This window comes from Phoca vitulina, unplaced genomic scaffold (genome assembly GCF_004348235.1).
Source record: "Phoca vitulina isolate PV1807 unplaced genomic scaffold, GSC_HSeal_1.0 scaffold99, whole genome shotgun sequence".
Classification (NCBI taxonomy): Eukaryota; Metazoa; Chordata; class Mammalia; order Carnivora; family Phocidae; genus Phoca; species Phoca vitulina.
In genome coordinates, this window is record NW_022589802.1 from 937,015 (window position 1) to 961,890 (window position 24,876).

Sequence of the window (24,876 nt, forward strand, 5' to 3'; positions counted from 1 at the left end):
GGGGGGAGGAGGAGAAGGGAGGAGGGAGCGGGCGCGGGGGGCGGCGCGCGGCGCGGGGGCCGCGGGGCTCCGGAGCCACACTCCTGGCGCGCGCCCTTCTGTCCCCCAGGATGCGCGGGGGGTGCTTGTCCTTCCTGGTCTGCCAGGGCCCCCGGAGGGCGCTAGCGGATGAGAGGTGGGCTTGGCTGGAGACCTGGGGGACCTGGCACCTGGGAGCGCGGAGAAAGAGCGATGAGCATGTGACTGGGCCACCCGACCGCTGCTGGGTCCTCTCAAATGGAGTGTGGGGCTGGGTTGCTGATTGGTAGCCTGGGGTTCTTGGGCCCCTGTGGTTTCCCAGGGGGTCGCGATACTCTTGGAACTGCCTGCTGTTGGGAATATGACACCTAAAAGCGTCTTTGGGAAGGAGACTGGAGCTTATGACAGATTCTCAAAGTTGGTGACCCCCAAAGGTTATCACATAAACACCATTACACAGGACACAGAGCTACTGCACACAGGTGGACGCCCAGGGACAGACGCACAGGGACCCATACATTCCAGACACAAGTGGAGACAGACACACAGACAAACCCCAAAGCAGAGAAGACCCATACCCACCAGCACACGTAGGCGCATCCACGGACAGAGACCGAGTGTGTGCCCGCGGACACCCCGCAGCCAGGTGGGAGCTGGCTGGCCCATGCCACCTGTCTTTAGAGTCCCAAGCTTCCCCGTTCCAGGGACTGTGGGTACCTCCAAACTCAGAGGAGGCCTTTGTCACCATCTGTGAGCATCAAGCAGAAGTGCAAGAGGGCCGACTCTGTAGGGAGGAGAAGTGACAGGCCCGCAGTAAGCCTCACCGCCTCAGAGCAGGCAGGGCTCCGAGCCCAAGAATGTGGCAGGTAGAAGACGCTTGGACATAGCCACAAATTCTTTCTTGCCCCAGGGTGTCCCATGTGCAAGGCCCATGCTGGGCACTGGGGACACAGCAGGGGCCACAAAACAGGGAGCTGGCGGGCAGAGTGAATGTGTGGTCACGAAGTTGGGGTAAGGGCCCCCAGGGAATCTTGATGGGGGAGACGAAAGATGGTGCCGGGCGCTCAAGGAAGGCTTCTAGGAGGAGGTGCTTTTGTGACAGACACCTAGAGGATGCAAAGGGTCTGCCCTGGGCCAGGGGACTGTCACACCTCCCCAGAGTTTGTCTTACCTGCAGGAAGCAGCTGGTTCCATGAACAGCCCTTGAGACCTGGAACTCCTCAGTGCAGGCAGAGGTCACACGCACCCTCACACATGCACACGCATGCTGACGTGCGCGCGCACACACACGCTCATTCACACACGTTGACGTGCTCATATACGCTCTGTCACACACACACGCTCACTTCCCCACGCTCACTCTCACACTCATACATGCTTAATCGCACTTGCACACATTCACGCACAAGGTCATATTCACGTCGCCCACACTCGCTCACTCACACATTACACACTCACAGGTCACTCACACATGCTCATGCCAACACATGCTCGTGAGCCCTCACCGGCCAACATGCACACGCTCACTCCCAACGAGTCACACATGGTTACACGCTGTCACACTCACACACTTGTACACACTCAGTCACTCACTCACATACCTAGCCAACCACACTCACACTTACGCACGCACAATTATTTACATACGCTCACACTCGCGCCCACTCTCGCCTAGTGAGCTCCGCACACTCTCATATACACTCACGCACTCAGAGCCCGCTCCCGCGCTCGCCCCCGCGTACTCTTACACGCTACTTGTGCACTTTCTGAGAGAGCTAGCGGGTGGGGGGCGCCCCGGCGGCTGCAGCCGGGAGCAAGGCTGGCTCCCTTGGCCCCACAGCAGCCCCAGAGCCCAGTCTGCCTGATGCACTGGGCCCCGAATGGGGAAGATAAAAGCTGAAGCGAGCCCCCTGATTTCCGGAGCTCAGTGTTGCCCATGGGGCCTCCTGGCAGGTGAGAGGCAGCCGTCTTGGAGTTGTTCTTCTTGCCGCCCGCCACTCAGAGGGGCACCGGACCCCGCCTGAAGCCGACCGTGAAGCTGGGTGGGCCTTCACCCTGGCCAGGAGCTGGGGTGCTAGCTCACCTCCCGGGGCATCCACACTAGGGAAGAGGAACCCCGAGTGGTGGGAACACCTCCTGAGAGCCTGTGGCCTCCTCTACCCCACAGATTCAAGCTGGGTCCGCTTCTTGCCCCCACCCCCCCCCGATAGTGTGGCAGGCTTCCTGGACTCTGGCCCAGTGGCATGTCCTTCGGCCCCAGGCCTGAGGTCCCTGGCTCTAGAGCCACAGGAGGCTCTGGTGGCCCTTACAAGAGCCTCCCTTGGGCAGGAGGTGCACGCTCTGGCAGATAGCTAACGTTCAGTTATCGGTCAGCCTCTTAGCAGACATGTGTTGGCAGCTCGGGGGGGATAGGAGTGGGGAAGAAATGGGTGCTGAGCGGGAGGGGAGAGTCTTGCACGTGCAGGCCTGGGAGTGGCTGAAGGGAAGAGCTAAGACTCCCTTGGGACTGTGTTACTGCCTTCCTTCAGGGACCAGGGGACCTACTGATTGCCCCTGGGGGCATGCTCATTTTGCCGATGGCTGCCGTCCACACGGGCGCATTGGCACCCTCACGTGAAGCCAGTCCAGCTCCCAGAGCTTGGTGCCGGCTGCCTCGGTTGGACAGTTACATGAGTCCCCTTCTCCCAGCTCTGCACAGGCCACCTCTTGCTGCGGTTGCCCTGGAACACCCAGGGGGAAGAAACAAGTCGAGGGGGGAAAATCAAAGGCAGGGAACAGTTACCACCACCCCTTCGCCTCTTTCCTAGGGATACTGCCAAGGGCTAGCCCAGGCCAAAGTCAGCTGACCAAGGAACGATGTGTGTGGCCTTCAGGAGAGCCGAAGGGACAGAGCCACGGCTCCACAGGGCGTCATGAAAACCCCCAGGCTGTGGCAAATGGCAAGCCCCAAATAGCTAATGAGTCAGGAGACGGGATGACCCCCTTTCTGTGGTTCAGAACAGTTGGTCCCTAGCCTGTGGCCTGAGGCCAAGAGGGAGGTCTCAGACCTGGGGAGTGAGGGAGCCTGGGCGCCAGGGAAGCTCTCCCACTGTCATCGATGGCCCCTGCTCATTGGCCAGCCCCTCTTGGTTTCTCCATCTGTGCAGAGGTGGGTGGGGAGAGCTTCTCTAGAAAGTTCTTCCTTACATCAAGCCCTGTCTCCTGTACTGAGAATGCTTAGGGGGCAGCTCCAGGAGGCCCACGGCTGGGGCTGGGGGTGCGGCAGGGCAAGGTGTTCGGCTGAGTGGCCCAGACCTCCCTGCTTCCCTGTTCCTTCCCTCCAGCCCCATACCTAGTCCCCACTGTGCTCTTGCCCTTTCCTGCCCCCTCCGGAGCCTTGGGCCTTGGTCGGTGCCCCTGACTCTACATCGTCAATGGCCCCCCGTCAGCTATCTCCTCCTGGGAACTTCTCAAAGGCACTCTCGGCCCAGGAAACAAAGCCAAGAACGAGAGGCCCGCCCTCAGGCCCGTCTCCCTGCAGCCTTCACACTCACTGTGTAAGAGGAACCCACACGCCCTCTTCCTACTGACCACCCCCTCCTTGTCACCTGCCTCCAGTGCTCCCCCTCCCCCACTGCTGCATGCTTGCTTTCCCAGGTCTTCAGCCAACCGGCGCCGCACCACCACACCCCTCTTCCTGGGCCCGGTAGCAGCCGCCCCTCCCCCGCTGCCTGGTTTCTCCCTGGGGACAGCAATTCCTCAGCCCAGCTTTGAAGTGGGGGAACTCCTGGCTGGGCCCCAGGGCCCCCTCTTTTCAGAGTGTTCACTTTCTCCCTGGCTGAGAGCATAGCCCTTTCCCTCTCCCCTCCTCCTAGGCCTTGGGGCCACCATCATGCTGGGGCCTCCCAGATGGGTACTCACCTGAAGCCCCATGGCAGGCTGAAACGTCCCCACAGAGATGTGCATGTCCTAAGCCCTGGAACCAGACTGGGACCTTATTCGGAAACGGGGACTTTACAGATGTGATTAAGTTAAGGATCTTGACATGGAGAGATCATCCTGGATTATCTGGGTAGGCCCTAAATGCAGTGACAAGTGTGCTTATAAGAGGGAGGCAGAAAGAGATTTGACACACGCACACGCACACGCACACGCACACGCACAGAGAAGGAAGCCATGTGAAGACAGAGGCAGAGCCTGGAGTGGTAGCCACAAGCCAAGGAATGACCGGAGCCACCAGAAGGGGGAGAGGCAGGAAGGATCCTCCCCTAGACTTTTTGGAGGAGCACGGCCCTGCTGACACCATGATTTTGGACTTGTGGCCTCCAGAACTGGGAGAGACTCAATCTCTGAAGTCACCCGCTTGTGGTCCTTTGTTACAGCCTCCCCAGGAAACTCCTACCAGTCCCCGACCTGGCCCCCAAGAAGTCCTGGGCCCCCTCAACCCTGCCTGCGGCATACCTCCCCTCGGACCTCCCAGGCGCTCGGCCTCCATAGAGTCTACCCCAGAGGTTCTGGAGAGCCAGGGTTCCTCTCTCATTCTCAGGAACAGCTCAGGGCTGGCTATGGGGAGCTCCGGCCTCTAGGGCGCGCAGCAGGCCTCGGGGCCCTTCAGCGTCAGGGCTGCCCCGGGCTCTCTAGGGCTGCAGGGACCCTGCCCCACAGGTCCAGAGTGGGGTTGGCTTTGTCTCTTCCTGCAGCCCCTGCCCTCCCAAGACCAGAGCCCAGAGCCTGTGGGGACAGGGCCTGGAGCCCATGGAGGGACCAGAAGTGAATGAACACTGCCGCCCAAGTTCTCAAAGCAGCCCCTCCACCCAACCCTTCAGGCCCCTCAAGGAGGGGTTGTCCTTCTGAGGTGCCCTGCCCCCATCCCCGGCCGTGGTCTCTGGACGCCTGGCTGGCTGCCCCTCCGACAAGCCCTAACTTGTCTAAACCCAAGCAGTGGATTCGGCTTAGGCTCCAGCTGGGCCCCGCTCCGTCCAGAAGGCGCCTGACCTGCAGTAAGTACTTGGAAATGTCCCCCCACCCCAGCCCCGTGTGGCTGAGAATGCTCCTTGGCAGCCACTTCCTTCACAGGACAGCCCTCCCTGAGGGAGCTGCTCCCGTGACTTAAATGGCGCGTGCGCGCGCGCGCGCGTGTGTGTGTGTGTGTGTCCACACCTGTGCCCGCCTCAGCTCACTCTCTGGCTTAGGCCCCTCCTCTGAGCTGCATCCACACACCCAGAGCGCCTGGGGTGCTCCCAGCCTCGGGTGGTATTCCTTGCAGCCCCTTCCTCTTCCTTCAGAGGCCTCAGACCTGGGGGTGCCCCACCCCCATCCTGCCCACTTCCTTCCTGTCACCGCACGTCCTATCTGTCCCCAAGTCCAGCGGCTGGAACCCGGCCCCTCCTCCCATCGTTCCTGCTGCTTTGGGGCATAGCTGAGGCGTTCTAGCTGGGCCCCCCGAGCCCATCCACCCACCCACCGCTCAGAGTGGACCAGCCCAGCCCCTGTAGCTTTGCCGCCCTGGGGCTTCCCGGGACCTCAGCCAGGCCCCGAGCTCCATGAGGAGGGCACCCTGCGTGGCGTGAAGTGTACACGAAACTGCATACTGGCAGGGATCACCTTCATTTGCCCTGGGGTTTATTTTTAAGCCCAACCAGCCCCAACTTTTGTATGGTCGTCATCATCATCATCATCTAATAGTTTGCAACACACTTGACAGCAGAGTGAGACTAAGTAATCCACCTTCGACCAACTGCTCTGGGTGTAGAACCGTGTTTTCCAACCATGACTCACAAGCTCTTGTGAGGCATGGCCCTGGTCACCCCCCTGGGCTCCTGCCACAGGGCCAAATGGTCCCCTGGGTGCCTCAGGGCCTCTGGTCTGGGCAGAGTGTGGGTCCTGCCCACAGGGCACTGTCCCCTACTGTGTAGGGTGACCCACAAGACCCACAGGACACCTTCCCTAGGGCCCAGCCACAAGGGTCTTATGTGCATTATTACACTTGTCTTACTAGTTTTTTTTTTGTTTTTTTTTGAGAGAGAGAGAGAGGGCACATGTGCGTGAGCAGGGGGAGGGACAGAGGGACAGGGAGAGAGGAATCCCAAGCAGACTCCAAGCTCATTGCAGAGCCTGACATGGGGCTCTACCTCACAACCCTGAGACACGCCCCAAGCTCAGGTCAAGAGTCGGATGGTTAACCGACTGAGCCACCAAGTGCCCCACTTGTCTTACGAGTTTGTCCTGGCACCTCCGTCCCTGAGTGAGAGGGAGGCAGAGAGGAGAGGAAGGGCACGAAGGCTGGGAGGGAAGACAAAGATCTCTGGGGGCTACGTTGGACCTGCACGACACAGTTTGGTGCCCCAGACCGGCCCACAGAGAAATGGCCTGAGGGCTCCATGTCTCTGTCTCCTCCAGGCCCCAGTGCTGGCTGTCCCTCTTCCCGGCCAGTGAGGGGACTTGACTGAGGCCCTGTCTCCTGGCCCCTGGCCAGTGCCCTTGCCCTGAGCCTGCCCAGCTCAGCAGACATGGCCCAGAATAGTGCTATGATGCCGACGGGTGACATTCTATCACAGGGCCACCATGCTGAGCGGCGCCTCCCATCCCCAAAAGGGGAAACTCAGGGACGTCGGGCACCCTGGTGCCAGGCCAGGCAGAAGGGCATGCAGCCCTGTGCTCGGAGCCAGCCCGGGGCGCCTCTGAGCTCCTTCTCTCCTGGGCTGGCTCTCCTCATGGGCCCTGGCTGCTCTACTTTCACTGGAAAGCCCAGGCCCCCACCACCTGAGGCAGAGGTCCCTCGTGGGGAACGAAGGACGAGCAGCCAGGCTCTAGCCCACCACCTCCTCAGTCTGCTGGGCTTGCCGTCCAAGGGCACATTGCTCTGGGGACTGTCCCTCCCATGCCCATGCTGCCCTTTCTGGGCCAGACCTGTATTCCCAGCGAGTAGGCTTCTCAGGCCGTGTCCTGGATCCTTTCTTGGGAGCTGGCGACAGAGCGTTGCAACCTGGGCTTGGCTCTGCGCGCACACAGTGTGACCTACTGGGTGGAGGCTCTGCACGGGGCCCAGGCCAGGCCCGCCCAGGTGGGCGCGCACAACTTGCTGCCCGGTCTCCGTGAGGCCTGGCCTGCCCAGGTGTGCGCCCCCTGGTGCTGACTTGGGTGCTGTGCACAGTTTTGATAACAGCCGGGATCTAGTGTTGTTGTGAGCCCCCAAATCCCATCAGGACCGGCAGGCAGGGCCCCTAGGATTTCCAGGCTCCCCTCTCAGAGTGAGGGTCTAATCTGGTGCTCTGAAGATGGCAGGTGCTTGGCAAGTGCTCCACTCTGGGGGGGCAAGTGCTCCCTCAGCCAGGACAGCTGGGGCAAAGCAAGTGCCTCGAAGAAAGCGGAAGGGGCCTCCTTGTCCAGTCTCGGATCTGGAGGGACTGAGGACTCTGGCCTGCGGGCAGGGAAAGCAGCAAAGAGGAAGCCCGAGGCTCAGAGTGGCCCATTGTGGCTCCCCTCTCCGCTCAGTCCCCAGCGCCCCGCCCCCCCATAAGTGGCAGCACACAGAGCCATATTGCACAGTGTTTCTTTAATTGGAAGACAACAACCGACCTCAGAAGCAGCCCCTCCTCAAGTTGGGTGTGATTGCTTGAAACCCCCACCATACCAGGGGCCAGAAGGCGAAGGGAGGGAGAATTAGCCATCATGGGGGGAAAGAGGGACAAGGAAAGCTGGCTGGCGGCTCCAGCGGGATGCCGGGCCCTTTGCAGGGCCAGTGCTCCCCTTTGGAACAGTGGATGTGTGCAGGGCACATCACCTCCACCTGCCGGCCTCCTCCAGGACAGTCCAGACTTGGGGGCAAGGACCGCGTGGGGCAGGCTTGGAGACAGCTGCCCACTGTCCCCTGGCTTGCCTGGGTAAGGGCTGGGCAGAAGCCCAGCGAGACAGACACTGGACCCAGCTCAGAGATGTGAGAGAGGAGAGCAAGGATGAGAGAGATAGAGGGAGATAGAGAGAGAGGGAGAGAGAGAGCCAGAGAGCCAGAGAGGAAGATACTGGTCTAGAGGCCCGTAGAGCAAAGAGGCTCGGATAGATGGGCCATGAACTTGCAGAAGGGTGGGGGGCACGAGAAGCCAAGGGTAGCAGGCCAGGCCAAGGATGGTTGGAAGCTGGAGGAATGTGTGCCAGGCAGGTGGGGTGGGCTGTCTCCATCCTTGTTAGCCCCTTTCCACCCTCTTGACCCAGGGCCCATCTTTCTTGGACTGGAGTCTTGGGCAATTTGATTTCAGGGTGAATGGGAAGAGAGCTTTATGAGGGAGCCTCTGAGTGGCTATGATGGGGGGCGGGGGCAGGGCAGCTCTGAAGCCAAGAGGCATGTGATGGTGGCTGGGTCTTGTGCCCCATCTGCATGCTTGGGAGCCAGGATGAGGGCGTCAGGAGGCAGCGAGTTGGGGTCCAGGATCAAGGGCGGGGCTGGGTTGGGTGCAGCTGGGCGCTGGCTTCGCTCCTTTGCTCTGCCCTCCCCTTCACGATGTCTGCTGTGCTCCCCAGAGGCCCCGCCCAGGCCACCACAGTGGCTGCTTGCTGCTTCTACTTTTTGTAGTTGCCAAACTGGATGGCCAGGCGGTCGGTGACGCAGCGGAAAGTGGCCGGCTGCACCTCCCAGTAGGGCACAGGGTTATTGAAGAGGCTGATGCCGTTGTAGTATGCCCGCTTGACCCCGAAGCCCACAGGACAGAAGTCGTTGACGCCCACCTTGGTGATGTTGTTGGTGTGCAGATAGACCACCTGGGGGCAGAGGGGTGTGGCTCAGGCCCAGTGCTGGCGGCCGACTCATCCCCTGACCACCCTCCGAACCTGGTCCAGCCTGGGTGGGCCAGGTGGAGGGCAGACAACAGAGGGCTTGGGCCCTCCCTCCTGGCTGAGTCCCGCCTGGCCATCTCATGGGTGCGATTTCATTGCAGGGCTTGCCCTTTTGAGGCTTGGGTATGGTTGCCAGGTGGGTGTTGGATGGGATTTTAAGGTGCTGGTGTGTGACCAGGGGCCGGGACGAGGGACCCAGATGCGGTGTATGGTGGGTGGGAAGTGAGGGGCCTGGAAAGATGGCACCTTGGGCTCACAGAGGGTCCCTGGCCCTCCCTCTGGGTTTCCCAAACTCCAGGCCTGCCCCTGGGTACAGCCTCTCACTCCAGAGACCCACAGGTATGAGAGGAGAAAGAGCCTGCAGATGACCTCCTCTTCCTTCCAGTCCGCAGGGGTGCTTGCTCTCTAGCAGCCCTCAACTTCCTGAAGCCCCTCTCTAGGGGAGGGACAGAGGAAGCAGGAGGGTGAGGAGGTAAGGAGCCCCGTGGTGGCGCGGAGCTGCTCAGCCTGCAGGGGCGCCCTCTAGAGGCAGAGAGGACACCGGCCGCTAGAGGGCGCGCTTAGCCGGGCATGGGCCTCCCTGCCGCAGCTTCTGGCCTGACCCTCTCCCCCCGCCCTCACCGGTCTGGACTTGGCTCTGGCTGGACAACCTGTGAGAATGGCAGGTCTCCTGGCGAGTATGAATGGGACCGAGGAAGAGACTGGAAACCAAGCCAGGGACAGAGGTCCCTGAAAGAACCCCAGCCAAGACCCTGCACCCCCTCACCAGCCTACTTCCTGCTCTGAGCTGAACCTATCTTGCCACAAATCTGTGCACCTCCGATGCCCAGACTGTTCTCTGACCTCCCAGGCTCTGCCATGCCTTTCTGGTGTCCCACCCACCTAGGAAAACTTCAGCTGCAATATCTACCAGGCCAACTCCTGCTCACGCCTCGAGCCCCCTCCCCACCCATGACCTGCCCTCTTTGTCATCCACGGTGGAGTCCCCGCTCGCCCTCCCTACTTCCTCAGCACTGATCCTTGTGATTGCTTCTTTGCAGATCAGGAGGTGGAGGCAGAGAGAGCAGAAGACGCTGGCCAGATCACACACACCAAGGTCCTGTTCCACTCTGTCTTACAGAAGCTGGCATGGGGGCTGCCCACGGCTCTCACCTGGAGGAGCTTGAGGTCCGGAAGGCCAGAAGGCACCCTGGACAGCTTGTTATTGTCCAAGTGCAGCTCCCGCAGGGTGGGCAGGAAGCTTAGGCTCCCGTTCTCGATCATGCGGATCTGGTTGTGGCCCAGGCCCAACCTGCAAAGGGCAGATGAGATGTACCAAAGGCTAGAGGAGAAAAGAGCAGTGGGGCAGGGCACACTGCTTGGACCCCCAGACCACCTGTACAGCTTGGAGTAACGGAGCAGATCCTCCAGCTCGATGGCCTGGATCTTGTTGTGGTCCAGATGGAGTTCATTCAGGGTCTCGGGGAGGTCTGCCAGGAAAAGAGGGTGTTCTGAGTGGAATGCAGGAGGGGAGGCCACGTGTGCGGGCTGGGTCTGTATGTGGGGTGGTGGACGGGAGCACTACCAAAGCCCTCCCTGAGTTGACTGGTGGCTCCAGATGTCTCCAGCCCCCCGCCCCCCATCCGTGCCCATCTGTGCCATGGAGGCCGGAGAGCAGGGGGGAAAGGGGCTGCCTTCCTACCTTTGGGGATGCCGGTGAGCTTGGCCTCAGAGATGCGAAGGTAGTTGAGCTTCAGGCCATCGAAGGCTCCAGGCTCAAAGCCACTGTTTTCCAGGGGGTTCCCACCCATCTCTAGGAGAGAAGCCCTGCTCAGTCCTGGCGCCGGAGCTGGGCGGCCGCCTGCCTGCACAGCCCCAGGTCCTGCGGGCTTCCTGGCTTGGGCTAGCCTGACGGGCCCTGCTCCCCCAGCTCCCCCTGAAAGCAGCTCTGCTAATTTACTGGGCTGATTGCAAACTCCTGGCTATTCAAGACCATTACCTCCCAAGGGTGTTGGCTCAGGCATCGACCTCCGGGGGTAGGGGAAGCAGGAGGAAAGGGAGGGGAGCCAGAGATCAAGGTGGGGCTCCACCCCAGCCTGCTCAGCCCCTCTGGCTGGGCCCATGGTGGTCCCTGGCTGGCTGGCCCTTTCCCTTCCCTCTCTCTATGGTCCCCAGGTTTCTCTTCATTTTGCCTTGGCAGCCCTGGGGCATGCTCCCAGACAAGCGTCCAGAATGTTCTATGAGGCCCACCAGGCTTGTCCGTGGCACCAAGCCACTCTGGCTGCAAGAGGCCGCTCTCCCTGAGCCCTCCCTGCTGGCCACGGGGTGAGGCCTGCCTGTCACGGGCCGGCCGCACTCACCGATGCAGTTCATGTTGCGCAGCCCGCTAAACACGCCCTTTGGCACCTTGCGGATGCGGTTGTCATGGATGCGGAGCTCCACCAGGGAGCTGGGCAGGTTAGGAGGGATCTCCACCAGGTGGTTCTTGGAGATATAGAGCTTCTGCAGCTTCCGCAGGGGGCTGAAGGCCTTCTCGTGGATCTTGGAGATCTTGTTGTTCACCAGGACGAGAGCCTGGGGCAGGGAGGGCGTGGGAAGTGAAGGCACCAGCTCCCCACCGCGCCCTGCCCTCACCACTTTCTCCCTCCCTTGCTCCACCACCCCCCCCTCCCACCCCGGACTGGCGATCCGTGGGGCCTCCGGCACAGCCTCAAGCAGATCCATCTGTGCCCGCGGGCAGAGTGCAGAGCCAGAAGCCCGCACTCAGGCCCGGCTGGGCGATTATTGCCTCACACGGCCCACCACTTGGCTGCGTCTCGATTTCCCTACTTGCACCCTGGCTATGACCAAGTCTTTCCTTCTCGGGTAGCTGCAATGCACCAATACAACAAAAAGTTTTCAGCCGAAAAGGGAATTGGGCGGAGCGATTCTGTCCTGTGCTTCTGGCTGCTGACATCCACACATGTGACCTGTGACCTGGGGCACTCCAGACTTCTCGCAGGACTCCACGGGCCCCCGGTCCCTCTGGCACCCACATGGCACCGCCCACCTCCTCGGAGCCCCGCAGGGCCGGGGCTCGCTTACATAAAGGTGCTGGAGGCCTTTGAAGTCATCCCTGCGGAGCTCCGAGATGTCATTGTTCTGCAGGTCCAGCAGCGTCGTGTCGGGTGAGATCTCCTTGGGCACAGCCTTCAGACCTGGGGGCCGGGGCCACCGTCACCAGCATGAGCGACTCTGAGCACCGGGACACGCACGCGCGCGCACACACAGACACGCACGCAGGGACTCTGCCGCAGGTGAAGGCCCTTCTCACTCCCCACCCGCTTGCAACCACACAACCGTTCCACACTGAAACCCAGATCCCCAGGCCTGTGTGGGGTCACCCCCTCCCTGACCCCACCCTTTCATGCCCATCCCACAAGACGGACACGTGTCTTCTTGGTGGGGCGCTCAGGCTGGGCCTGCGCCTTCAGGCACCTGTCCCGCCCTGGTCCCAGGACTGACCCAGGTCGGAGCACTGAACAACCCGCAGGTGGCAGTGGCAGCCAAAGGGACACATGGCGCTGAAGGTGGGCGGGAGGGAGTCCAGGTCCGGGACCCCTGAAGTTGTCTCAGCACCCGAAGCCTCCTCATCGTTCAGCATGGGCAGCCCGTCGTCCAAGGTAAAGTCCCAGAAGGCCTTCTGCTCAAAGGGCAGAGCCTGGCTCAGGGCCAGCAGGGATGCGAGGAGCCACAGGGGCCGCATGGTGGGTGTGCCTGGGAAGCCAGGGTGAGGAGGGGCTGTCAGGAGGGCCCAGCCGGCACTCGTACCTGCCCTCTGGGCCCTTTCCCGGCAAACCTCCAAACAGCAGGAGCCGAGGTTCTGCACGTGCTGGCACCCCGTTCGCCACTCCTCACTGGGGACAGCCAGACCCCAAGGTAGGAGCGGCCGGGAAGGAGGCGGCAGAGGGAGGAGGTGTGGGCAGGCGGGAGACACCTCCTGCTCCCCTCTGATCCCAGGCAGGATGCTGGCTTTAATGGGCAATGCGTTGTCTTGCCAGTCGGGGAGTCTGCCGCACTAACCCCCTCCCCCGCTGTCCCCCACACACCACTGAGTCAGCCAGCAGCCTGCCTGGGGGGGGGGGGGAGTGAGGCGAGCGAAGGGAGTGGAGGAGGCAGACGGAAACGCAACTATTTGCCCCATACCGGCTTTGAAAGATTTGGATTTGAATGCACTATTGTGGCTCAGGGCAATGTGGGTGCAGTCAGTGTTGAGCTAGACCACCATGAGTCACTTCCTTTCCTGCCTGAGCTCCCCCTTGCAGCACACCCACATTTTTCGAAGAAAAGTCGAGGGGCCAAGACACCAGGCTGGGCACGCTGGGCTGAGACCTGGGCTAGCCCCGGAGGCAGTGCGGAGAAAGAGAGCCAGGCCGAAATGGCTGAGGGGAGGGGCACCCACCCTCCCCATTGCTCCCCAGGGCCTCAGCAGCCCCTCCTGGCCTCCAGCGCTTCCCGTGGCTTGGCCTGCAGAGCCCCAGGGCTCGCACATCGGCCCCTGCCTTCCTTCTGCCCGTGGCCCAGCCCCCTGGAGAGGCCACCAGAGGGGAGTAGGCTGCTGCCAAAGTGGCAGGCAGGATCGGGCTTGTCTGAAGGCTCCCCCGGGCCGGGCAGCGGGGTGGGCGTGAGGGGAAGCTGCCCTGCCTGAACCTGCCCCAGGTGCCCATATTTACCCACCTCCTTCCTTCTCCCATCCAGAGAGAGGCCCCTCTGCTGGAAGGTCCTGTGCGGGAAAAAGCCCGAGCCTCTGCCTCTCCCAGCACCCTCACCTACCTGGATTGCCCGGGAAAGTCGCAGCCGGCCTGATTTCCCCATTTGTTATACAGGCATAAGTGGGCCTGCCCTGCTTCCCTCCTAGATTCTGGTGTCTGGGGTTGCCTTGGGGGCATCTGTGGGCAGTAAGCCTGGCCGGGTTCCAGGGGCTTCCTGCAGACCCACACCGGGCCCCACCCCAGGGAGACCCTCCTCACTTGGGGCCCATTTTGGCTGGGGGAGGGGCCGTGAGGGGCTTCAGTGGGGCTGGGTGACCCCTGAGCCTCACTGCTGGATGGAAATGTGGAAGGAGTCCCTGGGGAGTGGAGGGCCTGCGTACTCGAGGCCAGCGCCTTGTGAGCAGCTTGGCCCTGCCTGCTGCTTTCCTGGGCAAGCCGGCTGCCCCCCAGAATCCTCCCACTCAGCAGGCCAGGGGCCTGGGACCACCTCCGGGGCTGGGCACAACTGCTCTATGCCCCGGGGTTCCCATCTCTCCCAGTCTTGCCACCCTCTTCCATACTCAGGCACCCCCTCAGTGGGTCATGTAGCTTGCCCTGGCTCCCACCATCCCCAAGGACAGAGTGGGAGAGAATGGAGCAGCCTTTCTGGCAACCGGGCCTGCAGTGTGCTTGGCCAGCAGAGGTCACGGACCCAGGACATGGTTCGGTGGACTCAGCTGGAGAGCCAGCCCCAGAACGCCCCCAGCAGGTTCCAACAGCCCTCCTGAGTGTGGCCCCCAGTGACAAGCTCAGAGAAGCTGCGTGCCTGTCCCAGGTCACACAGCAAAGCAAAGGTCCCCCATGTCGGGGGAGCACCCAGTGTGCCTGGCTCCTTCAAGCCCCAGCACCCCACGATCACACCCCAGGTCCTGCCAGCCCCCAGAAGGTCACGGTGCCGAGTAGGGAGAAGGCCCTGTGCTTGCCTACCTGGGCAGTGTGTCCCTCCTTCTTCCCCTGATTCTGCAACCTCCAGGGCAGAGCAGGGTAGGCCTAGGCCTCGAGTGCCTGCTGCTGCTGCTTGGGGCCCTTGCCTGGGAGCCACTGGACGCCCAGGGCTGGGAGGAGGAGGAGTGGTAGGAGAGAACAGGAAGGGGAGGATGGAGGCAGGAGAGCAAGATGGAGTGGGAGAGAGGGAGGAGACTGTTCCCTTCTTGCCTGGCACCCCTGCCAAAGCCGCTACCTCACAGGGGGGATGAGTCAGGGCTGGAACGCCCAGTGGGAGCCTTGGAAGGCTTTGGGATCCACAGTTCACCTGGATAGGTGGGGGTGGGTGGGGTGGTCTGGCCAGGCCCAGGGAAGGCTGTGGGGAGAGGTGGGCAAAAGCAGGCCTCTTCTAGCCTGCCAGGGCTGGGAAGGGCTGGGGGTCTCCACAGGGAATCTCCGCCCCCCCATCTGGCCCCTCCACCAGAGTAGGGGATGGATGGCCCTGGGAAGGCCAACCAGGGCAAGACAGGCCACCCAGGCTCCACGTGGGCTCCCGGGACCTGTCCCGGGGGGATGGGTGCTCTAGACGAGATGAATCAGCTCAAACCAGCCATGCTTGATGTCGCTGCATCTGGGGGCCACAGAGAGGCTGAGGCAGCGGCCCTGGGCTCCAGCGCAGGCTCGTTCTTGGGGGGAAGGGACTGAAGCTGAGGGCTTGGAGGCCCTATACCAGGGCCCTGTGACAGAGGCAGAGGACAAGGTGTGGCTGGTTCTCCCGCCACCCGCCTCTGGCCGGGCCCAGGCAGTGGACCGGCTGGAAGGGTGGGGGCTGGGCAGGCTTCCCAGCAGAGCCTCATGTCCACTCTGGGAGCCGGCACAAGACTCAGCTGGTAGAACTGCACGGCGGAGTTGGGGGGGGGCGGCTGGCCGGACAATGGACCTGAGGGGCCTTGAGCCCCATCAAAGTGTGCTTGGAGCTCGCTGGACACCGCCCCCCCCCACCCCCCGGCTCAGAGCAAAGGAAAGAAGTGGTCACAGCGGTGAGGCCTCCGGCCCGGTGCCCACAGATGTGAGCAAGGGAAAAGGCCGGGCTTCCTGGAGCCTGCGCCGCCAGACCAATAGGGCCTTCCTTGTCTAGCCCTCTGAAAGCCAGCGCAGTCCTCCGAGTGGGATTGCTCCAGGTCAGCGCCAAACAAGACGCATTGGCAGCCTCTGAGAACATGGAGGGGCCGTGCCAGGCATTCAGGCCAGGCCAAGGGCGGCGGGAGCAGGACTTAAGGTCTGGCATGCCCTGGGAGCTTGCTTGCAGATGTGTGGCCTGCCGCTGCCAAGTCGTAGACGCCGGGCACTGTCCCGAGGCCTCAGCCCAGGGTGTCTGGCCCCACGGAGCAACCCGACCTGAACTCTGGCGTGCGTGCCACCATCTACCTAGCCCTGCCGAATCCCTGGGACTACGTGGATGGGGAGGGTTGGGAGGGGGACGGGCAACACAGGGCACCCTTCCCCCCCCCCCCCCCCTCTTTCCGCCAAATCCCTCAGGAGCCAGCTTCAAACACCAGGCCGGAGGCAGGGGCACTGTCCAGAGCTGTATTCCCGGCTGCTCCCTGCTGCCCTCCCAGGCCCCAGCCCACCGACCCTCCGATGGCGTCTAATCTGCATTTGTGTGCCAAGCAGGTGCGTGTGTGTGAGGGGGTGACCGTGTGAGGGGCTCGTGGCTGGAGTGGGGAGGGGGCAGGCCCTGAGCCCCACCCCATCTGCGTCTGCACCCCAGGCCACCGTCGGCTGCCCGGCGAGCAGACGCCTGAACGTGGCCGGCCAGGGCAGCTCTTTCCCGCCGTGGCCCTGGCACTGCTGGTGTGACTGGACGGAGCTGGGCCCCGGGCTGTCAGCCTTCAGGGAGAGGTATGACCTGAATGCGGGAGTTGGAGGCTGTAGGGAGCCAGCAGGGAGCCGGCCCTCTGGCTACAGAGGGCTGGTCCCGGGGACCCGGCAGGGTGGCCCATGCTGGCTCGGCCAGACCTCTCTCCCCACAGCATTCAGGAGAGCCATCCACCCCTCCCCCACTCTGCCGGGAAACCTCTGGAAAGCAGGAGGGTCAAACTGCTGGCCAGGAGCCAGGCAGCAGATGACCCAGGTCAGCTGGGGGTCCTGAGTTTCCGGCTCCTTTCACACCTGAGCCGTGTGTCCTTCCTCCTCCTCCCGCTCACTGAAGAAATCCTGAGCTCCTCCTCACCACGTTCTAGAATGTTTGAGGAAGAGGGTGGATGCTATCATCTCCCAGGGGCGGGGCAGGGGACTTAAACATAAACATAAACATAGCCCTCCCAAGGACCAAAAGAAGCAAGAGCTGTTTTTACCACTTAATGAATAGGTAAACTGAGGCTCAGACTTTGCCCAAAACTCTTGCCCAAGGCCACACAGTAAGGAAATGGTAGAACTGGCCTCCACTGTCTGTCTGTCTGTCTACCTGCCCATGTAACTGGCCCCATCCTCTGTCATTGCAGACCGTGCCGCAGGTCCCAAAGCCACAAGACCCTATACTCCCTAGGCTGTGCGGGGGGCTGGATCAGCCCCCGGGTCCCTGGAAAAGACTCCTCGGCAGCTCCCTCACCTGAGCTGGGAGGTGATGCTGGTGGAAAGCTGGGCCCTGCTCTGTGGGCCCTTTGCCCCCTTGCGGGCATCATGAATCCGCTGGCAACACGGGGCCTCTCTCTGACCGCCGAGAACAGCAGCGCCCTACTGTCTGGAGGGCCAGCCGCCCCTCCGTGGCCCCAGCACACCCACCAGCGCTTGCTTCAGGTCTGCAGAGGCATGGAAAAGCCATCATCCCAGCCAGGCCAGGGAGCTTCCCTGGAACATTTTAGGTCCTAGCGGCACCAGACCCCGAAGGGAGATGTTCTCAGCCTCCTTCCCAGAGCCTGGCGCCCCACATGCCTTGCTCCCTGGCTGGGCTAGGCCAGGCCACGGCAAGGGGGCTTGGCCCTGCCTTCTGGGCAGAAGACTGGCCAGGCACCTGGGAGTGAGACCCTTCCCTTCCTGGGCCCAGAGTTTCCTGCAGCTCCTTCCCTGCATCGGGTTCCCTGTTCTCTGCCGGGAGATCTGGCTGGGGGTGGGAGCCAGCCTTCTGCAGTCAGCCCAGGGGGCTCCTCCCAGGGCTCCCCCAGTGCGTGCCTCCTTGCAGCCAGGTGGCCTCTAAGGCCCTGATGGACCATAATCAAGGGCGAGCAGGGACTCAGACTGCAAGATCAAAGTCACATTTGCCTCCCGTCTCCTGGGACAGGGCTGCCACAGCCAGCCTCTCTCTCTGCCCTCTGCCCCTCTCCTTCAAGTCCTGCTTCTGTTCCCCAAATCCCCAATCCTGCAGCCACTTGGGCCTGTGTCCGCTGTGTTCCACTTGGCCATCCGACCCTCAAGGGGCAGATGGTGGGGGAGAAACAGGGTGAGCTTAGAGTCACAGAGTCCTGCAGCTCAGCCCCAGGCTGGTGTTCATGGAGTTTGGCTTCCAGATGCCATGGACTGGGAGAGCTGAGTGCTAGGAGACTGGGTAGAGACCCCAGCCCCTTAAAACTGAGAGATGTGTTACCACAGGGAGGGGCTGGTGAGTCATCTGAGTTCCGGGCTCCCGGGAATGACAGTGATGTTGTTCTGTAGGCTGCCATGGGAACTGAGGCTGGTGGGTCCTAGGCAAGAAGGTGTCTTCCATGGCCATCCCATGAACTGCCCTGATCCAGAGCAGGGCAGTTGGGGGGGACACGAGAAGCCAAATGGGGTGGCTTTGGGGCAGCTCCCAGGAGCCTGGAGTCCTAGAGGGAGTGAAGGAAGCCCCGGGGGGACGCTCGGGCTGTGGGCTCCAGGTGAGGGGGGATGAATCACAGCCACCCACCCCCTAGAGGAGGTGGCCACGAGGGCCCCGCCCCATGCCCACCCCAGGGGCCACTGGGAGACTGGCCTGACCACGGGGCCGGCCAGTTAGGCTTAATGGGCCTCAGGCCCGGGAGCAAGACCGAGCAGACACCTTCCCCGTTCCCCCAGCGCAGCTCCCCTCTGCCGGCCCCCTACTGGCTCCCTCTAAGGTGGGTGATCAAGGTGTGGGCCCCAGCGTCTGAGCAGAAGAGGACAGGAGGGAGGGGAGGGGCACTGACTGGCACTAGGGTCAGCTGATGGGGGGGCAGAGCTGCCAGGACCCTGCCTTCAGGGAGAGCTCTTGCTCAACACCCCCCAACTCCACGGCTCACAGAGAGGGTGCCTGGGAGAGCCACCATCACCCCTCTTGCCCCTCAATTTGAGCCAAGCCCTTGGGCTGGTGTGTCCCCTCGCACCAGTGGGGCCAACAGGTGTGGAAGGAGGCAGCTCCGGGCAGAGACCAAGCTCTCTCAACCTGGGTGACCGATGAGGAGGGTGGGGAGGGAGTCATGGTGGGGGTGGGAAGACCTTTTTTACAATCAGGGGTGTTGGAAGGTCCCTAGAGATGTGCAAGACAAACGACCGAGTGGCTCAGCAGATGAGGCTTCAGAGGCCTTGGGGCTGGGCCTGGGACCGTCCGCGGTGGGGGAGGGGGCAGGGTGGATGGCACCTGCGCGGGTGCCCGCTGCTTGTGTGCCCCAGAGAGATCCTGCGAGACGGCTGCGTCCCCAGGCTGCTAAGGACAAGTGACTGCTGGGGCAGTCCTGTGCTGCGCTGTCTCCGCGGGGCTTCCCCAGGGAGCGGAAGAGGGATGGCAGTGAGTGGCCCAGGAAGCAGGGCAGCTGGGAGAGACTGGAGGCCCTATTGGAAGGCTCTGCCCTCTTGTGGGGACTTGGCACCGGCACCGGAAGGGACACTCTGGGGTCTCTCAAACACTCCCGTTCCTCCTGTCCTTCCTTGTTTATGCTCCTCCAATGGGCCAGGGCCACTGGTAAGATGGGGCAGAAATTTCGTCAGAGGACTGGCATGCCAGCTTTCTGGGCCCCTGAAATGAGCCTGCCCAGAACCGCCCCCAGCCCATCAGCGAAAAAGCTGGGCTTCAGACTCCCCATCTACAAAACGGGCACTCGAGTCCCTGCTCCAGGGCAGGGCACAAAAGCCGTGGGATGGTTTGTGCCCACTGTGACCTGGGTTCTTGGGGCTTAGAGGTAGGCCAGTGGGCGGGTGGGTGGGCCAGGCTCCCAGTCTGCTCTCGCCGTCCAGTGCGGTGCCTTCCTTTCGATGCACGCCCACCCTCCTGCCCTCCAAGGCTACCCCGAGCTGTCCCACCAGAGCCAGACACGGGCGGCTTCCCCACGAAGGCGCCTCTGCCTGAGCAGCCGGTGTCTCAGGGAGCCGAGGCCCAGGCAGCTGCATGTCTCCAGGAGGCGCTCCCCTGCGTGTTCGCGGCCGCCCGCACGCATTCTCACCCCGCACCAACCCTGTCCCTGCGGGGACCTCCCCCAGGACCCTTCTTTCTTGGCGCTGAGGGAGGCCTGAGCATCTCCAGCCTGTCTCAACGCCACTGAGTCCCTGTAGGGTGGAGAGTCGGCAGGCCAGGGAGCAGGGGAGGGCACGGACGCAGGAGCATGCTGAGGGTAGGACTGGCCACATCTGCAACCAGAGTGGCCCTTAACGAACACTGTTCAAGAACAGTCTCCCTGGCCTGAACGAGGTCTACCCTGCCTGCCCCAAGCCACCACCCTGCCCTGGAGCACCCTGGGCCTCCCGCTCCCCTCAGCAGAACCAACTCGGGCACCCACCCACGGAGCAGTGAGGGGGGTGCTCCCATCCCCCAACCCTCCAGGGCACTTGGTGACACGTGCAGAGAGCTCCATTCAGCCTTGCTCCTCTCCTGGGTCGCTTGGCACGCCCCTCAGCATGCCAGCCATCTTGGGAACTTGCAGGACAGGCCAGTGGCCCTGTCACCTCCCACTCCAATCCCCACGCGGTGCAGTTGGCCACAGGTTGTCATTATCAATGCCCAAGTGACTTTGAGGCTTCCCTGGGTGGTATGGCGTCAATAGCCAGGGCTTGTCAGTCAGGAGCCCTGGGTCCTGGCCCCAGCTTTGCATCTGACTTGCTGTGCAATTGTAGGCAGGTTCCTGCCTGTCTCTGGGCCTCACTGGTCCCCTTTGTACAATGGAGGGAGTGGGGGTGAGACCAGCAGGGGCCACTCCTCCCCTCCCAAAGCACTCTGGGAGGCAACCTTGCAACTATGCTTTTGCTTCAGACCTGGGGCTCTCCCTCCAATCTAGAGTCGCCCCATGCACCAGTCGGTGGGGGGCTGCTTTTGGGGGACAGAGCTCTTGAACCTCACTGATCCTTAAAGGCATCCATCCTGGGACAACGGTGTCTGAGTTTGAAAGTGGATCTGTGGCCTCACCCCTCCCCAGGGTCCCCAGAAACCCTGCAGGGTCCCAAGCTAGGCCTGCCCAGGCTAACATGGCATTCCCCCCCCCCCCATTCTGAGTCAATCCAAGGGGGTCCTGGGGACAGGCAGAACTGAGCCACCCAAGCAGCCGCACCCAGGGACCCTGTGGCCAGGGCCCTGTGGACCCACCCCTCACTCAGGAGGAGGTAGAGGAAGGGAATTAGCCTGTGAGGAAGGGAGAAATATCTGGGCAGGCTGCCTGGGGTGTGCGGGGGAAACCAAGTCTCCGAGCCCACACCAAGGGCTGGTGCTGGGCAGTGCGGACTGTTCCCCAAGGTGCCAGAGGAGAGCGCGGAGGGAAGCCCGCAGGAGTGCAGGGTGCTCTCAGGGACTCAGGGACTCCCAGTGAAGGACGAGGGCTACTGGCAGAGCTGGGATGCCAGCCACCCAGCCATGCCTGGGCCATGCTCGGGGCTGGGGGGGGAAGTCAAGGGGAAGAACCTGAGAGGGAGGCAGGGAGGGTAGACATGCAGTGTTGCTGAGTGAGGTCAGAAGGGAGAGGAAAGGGGGGACAGAAAACACAGAAAGGGACAAGGACTAAGGGAGCTGCAGCGTGGTGACGAAGGCGTGTGGGCCAGTGGGAATCGTGCCTGGAGGTAAGGGGCTGGCAGAGACAAGGGTAGGGATGTGGAGGGGTGGTGTGGGGGCAGCAGGGACGGGCGGCATCTCCAGGACGGTGAGGGGACAGTGGAACCAGGGATGAGACAAGGAGGGGACAGCAGGGACAGCCGGGGGGGGGCTGGTGTGGGGGGCCCTACCTGGAGAGGGCAGGCAGCCGGGCACAGGCTGGCTGGTTGGCAGGCTTGGGTGTCAGGCAGTCAGTGCGTCTGTCCGTCTTCGTCGGGCCCTCCGAGAGCAGCTGCTCACTCCGGGGCAGTTTGTGGAGAGAGGGAAGACAGAGGCGGTGGGAGGGAGGCTAAAGGCTGGGCGGGCTGGCCGACAGGGAGGGGACGACGGCAGGAGGGGGCGGGGAGGGAGGAAAAAAGGGAGGGGGCTGGTGGGGCGGAGAGGGAAGGAGAGAGGGAGGGAAGAAGGGAGGGAGGGGGCAGGCCTCCGGGGGCCCCCCTGGAAGCTTCAAAGGGAGCAATTTTCTTCTAGACGGCTGGGCTAGCTGTCCCCCCCCCCCCACCCACCGCCCCAGGCACATGGGGAAGGTCCACACTCTCACTCACACAAGGACCCTTGGTGTCTCTGGGCAGGCACAGCCTTAGATAGTCAAATTTTCCACTGCCCAGATAGGGACACTGAGGCCCAGAGAGGGGCGGGAACTGGCTTGCTGGCACTTGCAGGCAGAGAGCAGAAAGGGAAGGGAGGCGAGGGGGAGGCGGCCTGTGGTTGCTAGTCCAGCGAGTGGCCCCTGAAATTCTGTCCTGAGCTCGCCCAGAACCTCGGGCAGCCTGGGCCTGAACAAGGAGGTGGTTCTCCGCAGTCAGGGAGGCAGCTGTTGCGGATTTCTGGATTTTAGCAGGCTCCCAGGTACTCTGGACATCCCAGCCCCCCACCCCACTCCAGTCTTTTTTCCCTGGAAAAGAGGACTGGTCTTCTCTGTGTGAACTCAAGATGGGACTCAGCTGGGGACTGACAGGAAGGCGTCACAGACTCTGGGGGTCTTCCCTAGCTTGCCTACCCTGAGGCTCAGACAAGCTGAGAGTGGAAAAGTGAGTCATCTTTCTTTGCTCAATCCGTGCGGTCCCCTAGGAGGCAATGAATACTCTGTGGGTGGGCACTTCCTCGGGGCTGAGCCCTGTGCGGGCCACTCATAGGGTCGAACTGGGCCAGCCTGCCAAACGTCCCAGGAAGAGGCCACCATCAGCCACAACCCCACGTGATCACTGGGAGCCCAGCTCTACCTGTGTCTAGAGCCCAGGGCCTTAGCACATGTCCTCTCTGTCCAGCGGGGTCCCCTTCTTCCCCTGGTCTGTGTACCCACAGAAACTAAAGAAGGGCCGGAATGCCCCTGAGATCAAAAGAGAAAACTGCATGGAGAGATGACGAACTCCACAGGCAGAGGCTGAGGGAGGTGGGGGAGAGGTGGGTCCCAGAAGGGAGAACAGGAGTGAGGCCTGTGGGTCCTGAGCACCTGGCCAGCTGTGCAGGGCCACGTGCAGGTGGGGTCTAGAAGGTTCTGCCTGGGGATGTGGCTGGGCCCGGATCCCCTTCAGGGCCCCCGGCCGAGGACCGGAGACACATGGTGGCCTGATCAAGCCATGGTGCCTGCCTGCAAGAAGCTTCCAGGCCACGGAGAAAGGAGATGTGGGAAAAACAGGGTCTGGGGTGGGAGCTCTTGTTTTCATGGGTGAGGCGGCTGCAGATGCTTGGGACCTGGAGACTGGAGAGAACACATGCCCTTCCAGACAAGGGGAGTCGTTTGTCTGCTTGTTTGTTTGTGTTTTTTACTGTTTATTGGAGACATACTCAAACGTCTCTGGCAGTAGAAGCCCACGTAGCGTCCCTGAGCTCCGGCGTCCCCCGTCACAGTGCCCCCGTCATGGATAAAACACCGTGCTCTGTGAAAGGGGCCCGTCACATAGTGCATGATTCCACATGAAACATCCAGAATAGGCAAACGTATAGGGACAGAAAGCGCATGAGTGGTTTCTTAGGGCCAGGGGGTAAGTGGGGGGATAGAGGGTGGCAGCTGAAGGCATCAGTTTTCTCTTCCAGGTGATGAAACTGTTCTAAAGTTGACTATGGTGATGTTGCACACTGAACATACTAAAAACCACTGAATTATACATTTTATTTTATTTTTTTAAACATTTTATTTTTTATTTGTCAGAGAGAGAGAGAGAGAGGGAGATCACAAGCAGGGGGAGCGGCAGGCAGAGGGAGAAGCAGGCTCCCCGCTGAGCACAGAGCCCGATGCGGGACTCGATCCTAGGACCCTGACATCATGACCTGAGCCGAAGGCAGATGCTTTACCGACTTGAGCCACCCAAGGGCCCTGAATTGTACATTTTAAATAGGAGAATTATATCTTAAAAAAGCTCTTTTTAAAAAAGAAAAAAAAAGTAAGACATGCCCATTACCCCAAGGAGCCTTTAGCTGCATCTAAAGCCCCACCTGGCCTTGTGCCCCCAGGCCACCCTCCACTGGCCCTGCACGGCTCTGGGGGCTGGGACCCTAGGAGCCAGCACTCAGGTCCTCGGCCTCCAGGAGTCCCAGTGGGAGCAAAAAGAGCCCTGAATACGGTGGCTGGAGCTCTGCTGGGGAAAGGCACTCTGGGGGCTCCAGGGCTGAGCTCTGAGCCCTGCAGGGAGGGGACGGGGGCACTCTTGTTTCTTGCTCCCCCAGGGCCACACACAGCACCAGAGACTCGGAAAGGCTTCCTGGAGGAAGTGACTTAGAGTAGACAAGAGAAAAAGGAGGGAAGAGAAATGTTGGCAGAGGAAGGGATAGCACACAGCAAGGCGCAGAGGGCGTGGGGACCAGCGGGGAGAGAGTATCACCCCAATTAGGTGGGGTAGCCTCAGTGTCCCCTGCACAGTGCACAGCCTTGGGTGTTGACCAGGCATGCTCCTGGAGGGAGCTTGGGGGTGATGATGGGCAACACCCTGCACAGGGCACATTATGCACCCTGGAGCTCTTTCCTGCAGTTGGGGGATGCATCTGGGGCAGTATTTCCGTAAATACGGCTCTTGCGCCTGGAAGTCTCTTGTGTCTGTGGTTTGCAGTCTGCAATAAGGCATAACTGAGTCACTCGGCCGGCCTGGCCCTCTAATTTGGGGGCCACTCCCAGACCAGCCAGGCAGCACCTCAGTCCTGGGCCTTCCCCTTCCTCCTCCCTCTCCCCGCAGCCCAGGGACAACCTGAAGCCCAGCTGGGAACAGCCCGTCCTTGTGGCCCCCTGCCCTCTGGCAGCAGGAGGCAGGGGAGGGCAGGCATGGAGGGCAAGGCCGGAAGGAAGAGCAGACATTTCCTGAGGCCCCCAGGCTCTGGAGGAGGCCCATGCACAGCTGTCTTAGCTCCACAAGAACACGT

General features: G+C 62.0%; 1 protein-coding gene across 1 annotated transcript; it reads right to left on the bottom strand.

Annotated features, from left to right (window-relative positions):
* Positions 1 to 7,537: 7,537 nt before the first annotated feature.
* On the bottom strand, positions 7,538 to 21,828 carry BGN (biglycan). Its single transcript, XM_032397449.1, has 8 exons — positions 21,654 to 21,828; positions 12,310 to 12,561; positions 11,890 to 12,002; positions 11,166 to 11,379; positions 10,508 to 10,618; positions 10,202 to 10,295; positions 9,979 to 10,117; positions 7,538 to 8,751 (listed from the first exon to the last, which is right to left on the bottom strand). Exons 2-8 carry the CDS (start codon positions 12,548 to 12,550, stop codon positions 8,554 to 8,556), a joined length of 1,110 nt encoding a protein of 369 aa, XP_032253340.1. The 5' UTR covers positions 12,551 to 12,561; positions 21,654 to 21,828; the 3' UTR covers positions 7,538 to 8,553.
* Positions 21,829 to 24,876: the final 3,048 nt, after the last annotated feature.

Excerpts from the sequence above, each read along its gene's own strand:
- BGN (XM_032397449.1), bottom strand. The coding sequence starts at position 12,550 with ATGCGGCCCCTGTGGCTCCTCGCATCCCTGCTGGCCCTGAGCCAGGCT. Across the intron at positions 12,003-12,309 it reads TGTTCAGTGCTCCGACCTGG|GTCTGAAGGCTGTGCCCAAG; the intron begins GTCAGTCCTGGG and ends CCCGGCCCCCAG. Across the intron at positions 11,380-11,889 it reads AAGGCCTCCAGCACCTTTAT|GCTCTCGTCCTGGTGAACAA; the intron begins GTAAGCGAGCCC and ends TCCCTGCCCCAG.